Genomic DNA, 11,036 nt, shown 5'->3' with positions numbered 1-11,036 from the left:
TTCCTTGTGTATAAGTACTATAGTTAAACTAAAACACATGCACATACAAACACGCAAACTCTCTCTAACACACACTCAGTCTAACAGCATACACTTACACATGCTCCCTCCTCTCCCTTGTATCACTAACGTTAGACTCACCACGACAGTCTAACACACAGACATACTGACATAAAACACTAACACACTTTCATGCTAACACCATACACTAAAACACACACTAACACCATACAGTAGGACATACAGACATAATAACAGCATTAACTCATGCTAACCATATTCTCACACACTAACACCATGCACTAACAGTAACTCATTCAAGCACCGCGCACTTACACATTCAAGCATACAAACACAAACTCACTCTGTCCCTCTCCTGTTAACCATACAGCTCATACATCTTTCCCTCCCAGTTCCTGCCAGCTTCCGTATGTTACATGACTCCATTGGGAGCCCTGGTTACAGAACATCTGGGTGCCATGCACCTGCCTTAACATGTCCCTGGACACACCTAATTTTTACACATATAAAGTGTTCCCAGTGGCTTAACTGCGACGAGGCCTGTGCTTTTAGGGGCCCGGGGGTGACCCCTGCAACCTCTTGTTCCTGTCACCTCGTACCTGTTCAAAATAGTTTAGAAAGGGCCCTTCATATATATATGTATGTGTGCATGCATGTGATTGTGTGTGTGAGAATGGATATGTAATTGTGTGTGTGTGTGAGCATGGATGTGTAAGTGTTTGTGTGTGAGCATGGATATATAATATATATAGGTGGTAGCGTGCAACGTGTAAAGTAAGATCTCCCCAAAAAATGCTGATATGGCAACCTTAGGCACGTGTCATGTGTGTCTAATGAAGAAGATGTAATAAATCACTCTACACTCTGGTTCTTATAAGTAGGGTTCATTTGTGGTTGAGATATAATAATTACATTGAGTCATTTGGATATGTTTATTCTAAGAATTTTCAGTTTAAAAAAACCAACAAAAAATGAATACAGAAATGTGATCAATACAGCAATGTGATCAAATACATGCTTCATTAATATATAACCGTGTCTTAACAATTATGACTTTAAAGAATTGCGGTATGTAGAGGAAATGTACATTCGTTATGGTATCTACAGTATGCTCTAAACATGTGCTTTGGAAATTGCTTAGCCTTCTTGTCACGCAACTAGCCACAAAGTGTTTCTTTCTGTCTATTAATAGCTAGTTCAGCTTTTTCTTTCACATTTTGTTAACCATCTTCTGCTGGCATGTCAGTATCAATACATTTCAAATTTATAGTAGGTGACTAAGTATGTCCAGGGGCTTATTTTATCAACACAAAACGATAACATGGTTTTATTGTAAATAATTACATATACAATATTAGTTTGGTTAGTTTAGTGCATTGGATTTGTAATCTATTTTCCATGTAACGCTACATATATTTTTAACAATCTTAAAAAAAATATTTCCACAAATAGTTTGGAATTACTCATTTATTGATCGTGTTGTCCTTGTGTAGCGCTTTCCTGAAATAGAATGACACTTGTCAGGGTTATTGGAGACTGAAAAAAACCTATGATCTAAGAGTAAGAGTTCTACAGCTGTGAATTGATAGCCTATTGCTGTGTGGGGACAGAGATAGCACTTCTTTGGGGGCATTGACAAGCTGTTTGGGACAAGGATGGTCTGACAAGCTGTTTGGAGGAGCTGACAACATGTTTAGAGGAATATGGCACAGACAGGCTGTTTTGTGACAAAGATTGCACAGGCAAGCTGTTTGGGGACAAAGATGACACTGAGAAGCTGTGTGGGGCTAAGATGGCACTCACAAGCTATTTGGGGGCTAAGCTGGCACTGTTGGACATGTTCCTTGGAGGGGGCCCAGGAGAAGTTTCGCTCTGGGGCCCTGTGGTTTCTAGTTATGCCTGTTACTGATGCCATACTCTGATGAGACACTCAGTTTGATAAGTGATCTTGACATTCACTCCACATGTCCCATAAGATGTCTTAAGTAATCTCCTTCGGTTGCAGTACCAGCTGGAAATATAGCCTGGCAAAATTCACATATTTGAGAACTAAGACCAACATCTGAATTTGGTATATGGTATTCTCCAGACAGGCAGCCAGGTGTCCACGATGACTGAGCACAAGAAGAAAGACAACACCATTAGGACATGTGGACCATCCCAAAATACCATATCATCATTATATTTAATAACAATAGATTCCACTTAGAATATCAAGGTTTGCTCAATTACCTTAAGTATATTAAATTGCTAATGAACACTATCTAACATACTCTGTTTTTTTTCTCTCTTTTAAAAGAGATTCATAAGTACCGCTCTTTTCAAAAGAGAAAAAATGGAGGACAATTACACAGAAAAGGCTTATCATGATACAGTGAATATAATTTCTACCAATAAATAAAGATAAATAGAAAACAAAAAATATTAAACTTTAACACTTTTCTGCCCACCACCCCAAAAGCAATAAAAAAAAAAAAAAAAAAGAAAAGTGTGTAGTGCCATGCTATTTCCCCAGAGTAATTTGGTCCTTGCCACTTTGTAAGTTTTACATGCCTTTACAACTAAAATGCCTACATGATGCCCAGCCCTTTTGTTAAAATCTGAAACTGTAACAGCTCATATTTACCCCTGTCTCCGTCCTTGCCTTCCCAATACTTTATTGCTGTGTAAATAATATGATAAAACAAATTCTTATTTATGCCGTATTTCCTGGATTGTCTCCGTGTAAGTACAGTGATTACACTTTGCCCGCTGTGCCTGCATATGTTTAGGTTTGGTTTTAAGACTATGAAACGTTACAATTCCCATTAACGGCAGTTATTATCCTTTTCCGAAACATGGTACTTGTGCATGGAAAGAGGATTACTGATTTAAGCTGCCTTTTGACCCGTGAGTCACTTGATAGTCCAGTCACAGATGTTGGCAGTGAGAAAAATTAAATTGCTGCCCATATGCTCCCATCAACTAAGCAGAGTTTGACATATGCATTATGTTATGTCTCTAATTAAGAATATGTTTAGTATTACTTATTTACCAATGATATATCATATCTCCCACCCATCTCGCTTTGGCCTGGACAGCTTCGATTTTCGCAATTGTGATTATGGGGAAGTTGGGAAGACCTCCACCAACTGGCCAAAGAGCTGTAGAATTGATTAAGGTCTGTGGTTTCCTTTTGCAGCACAGACATCAATCAAAGCTCCCATGTGGCCACAACCTGTTGAAGTACTGGGATATGATGTCATATATCAGGGTTCTGTTTCAATGGGTTACTAAATGGGTGAAACTCCAAAGCCCTGCCCCAAGCCATGCATCATATTCTTCTCTAGCTGCCAGCAAAGTTAGGAGATATGCTTAATTAATTTTCTATGGATTTCTCTTACAAACTTTCTTCCACCAACACATAACAGTCTCATGGTAAATAGCATTGTTAACCTACGAACAGCTTACGCAGCCGCTTAGGTATTCTGTTTGCTCACAAGGGTTCTATTCATGGATGTAAACTAAGCCTTGCAAAATGCTGCAGAGCCAGTAGGGAAATGGAGAGAATCTGTGGCAATGCCTTGTTTCCTACCACAAAACATTTTGCTTTCCTGTTTCTGCTAGAGGATACCGTAATTGCTCTTTCTCCAGGCAGAGCAGTCTTTACTAGGCAGTTTTCTATCATAATTGGCCTGAAAAGTGACTCTATAATGGTAAAAACATCTTACTGCCTAGCAGATTCCTCTTATAACACAACAGTTTATCATACTGTTTAATGTGCTGTAAATAATCACATTATAAACAGCCTGCAAATTATTTTGTAAACCTACCGTTAAGTGGTAGTCATGTCCCCTATCACTCTTCTCTACGGTCTTCTGTCTTGTTAAATGTTCTCAATAAGCTTTTCCTATTTGTATTTCTTTTTTCTCTCCCACTACCTTTCTAACCTCTCACACTTTCTATATATTACCAACTTCAGTTAAATGTCCACCTATGTCTCATGCCAGCCTTAATGATCTTGGACTATTATAACATGCATTACATATTTATATTGCTTAGATTTCATTTTAGCATTTTGCAACTGAGAAAAGAAAGGTGGACGCTATCTACATAAGGTCACAGTTCATCTTACAGACATACCTGAGCTGGGCCTCTTACTGCAGTAGAGCTTCTGTTTTCAGGTGCTAAACATTCTCCAAATGATATATCTTTTGAATGAAGATAACACAGGTCCTCGTAGGAATTGCAAAGACTGAAGTTCTGATCTGCTTTGATTCCAAAAAGAAAATCAACATCTATTGTGGTAGGACCACAAATGCTTTCGTCTCCAGTGGCAATCGCATTTTGGAATTGCGGTGTGTAGTTTTTGATAAATAATTCAAGGTCAGTCTTGCTTTTCCGTTTATCATCGCCATACTTTAACTTAGAGAAGTCTACAGCAAGCTCCACTTTTTCATTCTCACTGCTTGGTAAACTATGATTTTTTTTGATAGAAGGGAATGGTACACAAGGCTCCAAGACGGCAGAATCCTCTGAGGGCTTTAACAGTTTAGGCGTAGGGAAGTCATTTGTCCTTGATTTCAAAGCCTCAGTAAACTCATTTTCCTTTGCATTGAGGTTAAAGAATGCACCTTTTTTGGATGAAGACTCATCTACATCACTGCACTGGATGGGCTTTGAAATGGGAACATCTAGAGTAGACAGATATAGACATTTTTTATAGCTTGAACTTATAATATGCAAAATAAAGGAAATAAATGTCTTCTGAAACAAATATATATTACATCTCTCTAATGGATAGTCCAATTATCGCTTATATACGTAAAAGGATACTACACTAAACACTGAATACTTTTGCATTTAAGGAAAGTAGCTTAAGGAGATGTGTGCTTTTCCCTTTTCCCTGTTCCTAGAACAACAGGCTATCTCTGTTTCTTCTTAGCAAGGCATGACTATAGAATTAAGAATTTTCTGAGAAAATACGAATGGTACAACATTTTACATGACTAAATATGACTTGACGGAGACCAAATATTAAATAGAATTAGGTTCAATTGGCATAAAATAGCTGTAACAATTTGTCCATATTCCCTAGATATCTACTGAAATGGAACACTGCTTTGCATCCATTTGTGGGTAGTAATTAAATACATGTCAAACATGTATATGATTTGATTGAATTATTACTGATGAAAACAACAATAACAATTATCATAATAAGTTCCTGGATATACTTTATTGTAAAAATTGGATCAGATTTGTTTAAACTTTCAAACCTTCACTTGGTGAGTGCACTGCCAATATGGAGGTAGAACATTAAATGAAGATTCTGATACAATAAAAATAAGACTTAAACATTTTTGCCAGTGGCAAAGATGTTACTTTTGCTGGGGCCAGAGAGGCTTAAACAAGCTATGATTAGCATTTAGTAGGTATTCTAAAAAAATTGTTCAAAGTGGGTACAGGTGTTAAACATTCATGAGTCCAATAAATCTTACAGGTGCTCCTTGTTAAGTAATAGCAAATGCAAACTCATCAGGAAACAAGGCCAGAATGCTCAAGAGGTTACAAACAGCAAAAATAAAAGTTTCATTTGGTTCTGTTGGGATGCTGTTCCACATATCTACCACCCTCTCAGTAAAGTAAATCTTCCTTACATTAAAACTTTCTCACATTAAATAAAAGTAAAGATATAAGGGGTTTTGTAGACCTCACGTTACTAGAATGAAATATTACACTGCGCTACCACTGTTGGGGCAGCACAAGATTCCCCAAAATTAACAAACAGTGACTTGAATAGAATGTTACCTCACTCAGTTGCCCTAAAATATGACATAATCCTAATGTCAGCAGGAGAGGTTGAACATTCCATTAAATGAATGGCATATGACATCAATCTATGTTATTGCTATTAATAGTTGGTGCTGTAACAGTATACAGACAATTGACCTGTAGAAAATCTATAGAAAAAAATATGAATTGTTGCTAAGCAAATTTTCTAAATGGCAAGTAATGAATTCCCAAATTAAAGTTAAGTTCCACTGTGGTTTTAGAATATTGAAATACTCTTGTTTGATTAGTAATCAGGTCATTAAGTTTTGTAATATCAGTCCCACTAAGTTTCACGTACAACATGATCAGCTCTTACTCTGTCCAGCCATTGCTTATCTTTGCCCATAAATAACACAATAGGGCCGACAAACGACCTACATCACATTGACCCAGAGCTGCAAAAATCTTCTCAGCAGTGGGCCCAGAAGGGTCACTACAGCTAAGCTTTTGGCTATGCAGGGAGATACGTAAAATGTGGGAACTGTAGTTTCCCCCATAGTCTCTCCATCTTTATTGACAATACCAGACGTGATTGAATATAACTTACCACTGATAATTTCCTTTTTTGCCAGCAACATGCGCAGAAGTTTTGCCTGCCTTGTACATATAGATTGCAACACTTGGAATTCTTGATAAAGAGATAAGAAAGCCTCTTCCATTTGTACTGAAGGGCAATAAAAACAAAGAGGACAAAAAAGAGCAACGTGCAGTTTATACCGGCGGAGGCCACAAATAAGAATTACAAGATTTTGCATGCATTGTTATCCAGCATGATTTAGTTGATTTTACCGCAAACCAATGTGTCTTAATGAAACTGCTGGTATTGAGAGCAGGCATCATAGCTGACGTATCAGAGCCAAATACACATTTTTGTACACAAACCCCTTGCATAATAATGTGTCACAGTTTAATTTAGTGGCATTGGCCTGAACTTGCCAATGCTCCATAATATATGCACGCTACAGAAATATTTTTCAAGACGGAGATCATTAATGCGGTTGCATCCATATCCTACAGAGGTTCTAGATTCATGAGTTTCATGTCCCAGCACCTAAACATTTAGTTTGAAATGCCAAGCCTCTTCCTCTCCCCCTTATCCCCTTTTTTGTCAATGACGTACGTGATGTAATGTATGTACATTCATTAGACCGCAACCACAAAGAAGAACCCGCCACCCTCCATGCTTGAAGCAGCCAATCACCAGCAGAACAAATCTGCCATTAAAATGAATGGGGCACTTTCTGGACATACACACTGGGGGTTAATTAGGCCCCCTGGTAAAGGTCCCCTGCATGAATCAAACCAGATTGTTTCTGTTTTATCACATATCCAAGTTAAAAATGTCCAACACACTGACCAACGCTATACCTATGTCTAATGGGTAACAATTGCATTTATTTTGATTATACTTAAAGGTTAAAAAACAACAAAACTTAACTGCTTAACACCCAGGTAGTTCTGGATCTAAGTCTTAAAAAAACACTATAATCCAGAGAAAAATAGAAAAAGGACTTAATTTTAAAATATAACTATACATCTTCAAATGCATAAATTCTTATTATATGCACATAATTTACACATGAATACTTACAGCCTGTGTGCTCCTCCTGTATCCTTTAACTGTACGAGGTTTGCCTCGGTTAAGAGTAAGATTTATGTCTGGGGAAGTTCCCATCTCTATTATTGTGAAACTTCGAAGCTGAAGAAAACAGGAAATACCAGTAACAGAAAAATCAAACTTTCGCCTAACATACTGATCTTGATTTTCCTTTTTTTTAGTCTGTGATTATGATGGGGCTATTTAATAATCCATAAGGTGCTACATAAACATTAAGAGCATTCCCATTTTTGTAGGCTGCCACAAATAAGAAGTTTATCTGAGGTTCCTAATACCGTTACAACATCCAAGACTAGGCATCGGGGTAGAGTCGCGTTAGGGGGCCATGTGGAGAAGAGTCTTCGTGCTCAGTGTGATTACATGGGGTGCCACAAGATCAGTCATTATACACATGTATCGGTTTGTGTACACATATGTATGAGGTTCAATGGGAGTGTGTTAACGAGTGTAAATTTGTCAGGGAGTGTATATATTTTCATAAGAATGTAATGTGAATGTATATTAAGCACATGCCATACAAGCATATTCTCTAGATTTGACCTAGAGACTCTAGAAATCAGAGATGTCATTAGCCATGCCTACTGTCTATCCGGATTTTTCCTACATTCCACCAACGATCAGCCAGCTTTACAGTCTCCACTATTTTAAATCCTATATGGGGCTATCCCTATCTCTATGCAAAGCTAGCCTTCGCTATTATGTCATTCACACCCTGCTCATACATCCAATAAAGAGAGGGAAAGCTTCAGATCCGACCTTTAAAACAATAAAACAGCTACATGCGGTTTTAATAAATTATTTATATGAAATACTGGAGAAGTGAGATTTTCTTTTAAATTCCTCATGTCTTAAAATGAAGCTTGAATGGCCAGAGATGGTGAAGACAGGCAGGACATTGTGAAAGTTGGTGATGGCGGGGCTATAGCCACACTCACCCTACCGTAAAGCTATGGTTCTGTGGCAAAGCAGCTATTGTGCCTTATATGAAATCTGCTCATGACTGGAATTGAAGGAAAGCAGAAGTGAGTTGTAAATGTTTAATTTTTTTTTAAAAAAAGGAACATAGTCCAAGCTGGGAAATTTTAGCCGGCTTACCATAACACCCAAAATACCAGCAAGCTGCTTGGACAGTTAGATGTAACAAAGTTAGGATGTACAATATCTGGAAACTATTGGTTTTACCCTGAGTCTCAGCCTCCCAGCAGACGTGGTAGTGGTTAATACAGTGAGGGAATATAAACAAGAATGGTATGGGTATATGGCTATCCTGAATATAAGACAACATCAAGGACTGATTAAGGTATGAGTCATTAAAGCAAAAGTTGAATGGTCAGTTGATTAAGCATGCTCGCTGACATGGCCAGTAGGTTGTAACAGGCCTCAAAAACACAGGTAACCCCATGGGGGACACCAACTGAAAGGGTGATGTCTTGACAGAGAAGGAACGGTTAGACAGATATGAGGAGATCCAGGAGGGAGCTGTATCTAGAATGCCTACAGAAGCAAGTGAGTCCAGAAGATGGTGGTGATCATCAGTATCAAAAGCAGCAGAGAGATCCAATATTATAAGAATGGAGTGACATTTTAATCATTTTATTTTGTATTGAATTGTGTAGTAAATAATTAGAATAGTAAAGTGCATTTACTGTGAGTGTTATATTATTATATTTCATCATACATTGAGAGAATGCAGAAAGCGTCTTCTATGATCATTGTTCGTCTGTTTTTTTCCGTGTACACAATGTCATGTTTTTCATGAACATTTCATGGGAAACTGGCTAAATTTCTTCCAGCAGAGGGCGCTGGAGATTTACCTTACACTTAAAATGCATCAATAATGAATTGTGGTCAAATTTGACATTAAGATCGCTTTCATAAAACATTATGCTATGTTATATTAAATGCTGTCCAATATGAAGCCTTATTACAATTTTATTGAAACTTTAGAGTGGGGGAAAATCAGGTTTAATGGTGATAAAGAGGAACCCAGCGATCCGACAGTCCATGCCTCTCATGTGTCCTACGACGTTTCGATCCAGTGACATGCGGGAAATGACGTCACTTCTTAGCGCGCAGCGTCAGTGAGGGACGATGATTGCCGCACATCGCAGGCTCAGGCCATAAGGAAAATATAGGAGGGAAGTGGAGAATGCGGTAAGTACTGTGTATATATGTGTGTGTATAAGTATTTGTATGTGTGTTTATGTGTGTGTAAATTTGTATATACAGTATATGTATACGTGCATATATGCATGTGTATATACAGTATGTGTGTGTGTATATGTATGTGTATGTATGGATGAAAGAGGATGAAAACTGTAAAGGGCAGGCAAGTAAGATAAAGGAAAAAGTGGAAAGAAGTAGGGAAAAAGATGACGTGGAAAAAAAGAGAGTGCAACAGAAATTACACATAAAGAGATCTATCCTGCACTTAAAAGGATTTGGTGAGGGACCTAAGCACAAAGTAGGTCTTAAAGAGAAAGTGGGTGCAGCTTGCTCAAAGGAGCAGGGCATATTGAGAAGGGGATGAGGAATATTATGAACTCATTCCATTTTGTCTCTTGTAGCCTCCTCCAAAAAATTCCTTCTTTATGCACATACCTAGTCTAAAGGTTGGTACATCTGACCCTTTAAACATTCTCCCTCTATACCCAGTCCTATTTACGTTTGTATTTTCATCTAATTTCCTTAGAAAATGGTTAGAAGAAATATATCAGTGATCTACACGCAAAATAGGCAACATTTTATGTAAACCAGTATTTAAAATGTACTTTTTGTAATCCTACTTACTGTAAATTTGCAAGAACAGGGCCCTCAGTTTTCCATAGGCACATAAAGTTATTGAACCAATTGGTTGATGCCAGAGGAGGACCCTGCAGGCGACCAATAGACTCACTCACACGGCCCTTTAACTCCTGACAGCAAACCTACGGATTTCCACTTCCGTTAACCCCTGCGATGCTGCGTAGATAAGGTAGGATACATGGGTAAGGGACCAGGGAGATTAGTAAACGAAGCCGAAGATTCTTCGTGTTGTGTGTCTTCGTCTTCGTATACGTTTTGCCGCCATTTTCGTATGTTCGGTATTCGGGCTGAACAACGAAAACGCACCCTTCCTGTTTGTTTTCATGTTCGCCCGAATACAAATGCACAAGTCCAGAGTGGCATATAGGGGTATATGCCACTCCCCCTCCAGAAATGCCTTATACCCCCCTATATGCCACTCTGTCCCATGATATGCCTTTTAACCCCCTATATGCCAGAGTGGGTTGACAGATATGATTCAATATGACAGATATGATTCAATATGTAATTTGTTGAAAAAAATTGTTGAGGAAAAATCATGTTTTGGGGGGGAGGGGCCTTAACAGATTCTCGCACCTGGGCCCTGAGGCTTCTAGTCCCACCACTAAATCCTTTTAAACAGTTGGGGTCCCCTGGTGGACTCCTGCATCCACTCAGATCTGGTAGGAGACATATGAGGTTGGTGGTCCTGTACTTTCTACATGTTGGTATATTGCAGTGGTCTTGGCAGCAGTTTTTGTCTTACATATTGACACCCGTGTTGTTATTATTTTGACTA

At 38.3% G+C, this 11,036-nt stretch overlaps 1 protein-coding gene across 1 annotated transcript; it reads right to left on the bottom strand.

Moving 5' to 3' along the window:
- Window positions 1-1,250: 1,250 nt before the first annotated feature.
- Window positions 1,251-7,505, bottom strand: LOC128473553 (TRAF family member-associated NF-kappa-B activator-like). The gene is made up of 5 exons (XM_053455808.1): window positions 7,427-7,505; window positions 6,383-6,499; window positions 4,144-4,694; window positions 1,952-2,135; window positions 1,251-1,521 (listed from the first exon to the last, which is right to left on the bottom strand). The coding sequence occupies exons 2-4, from the start codon at window positions 6,492-6,494 to the stop codon at window positions 1,977-1,979; spliced, it is 822 nt and encodes a 273-aa protein (XP_053311783.1). The 5' UTR covers window positions 6,495-6,499; window positions 7,427-7,505; the 3' UTR covers window positions 1,251-1,521; window positions 1,952-1,976.
- Between the last annotated feature and the right edge of the window lie 3,531 nt (window positions 7,506-11,036).

The sequence above is a fragment of the Spea bombifrons genome, chromosome 2 (genome assembly GCF_027358695.1).
Source record: "Spea bombifrons isolate aSpeBom1 chromosome 2, aSpeBom1.2.pri, whole genome shotgun sequence".
Classification (NCBI taxonomy): Eukaryota; Metazoa; Chordata; class Amphibia; order Anura; family Pelobatidae; genus Spea; species Spea bombifrons.
The sequence above is the reverse complement of the archived record's forward strand: the minus strand, read 5'-3'. Positions and strand labels throughout refer to the sequence as shown.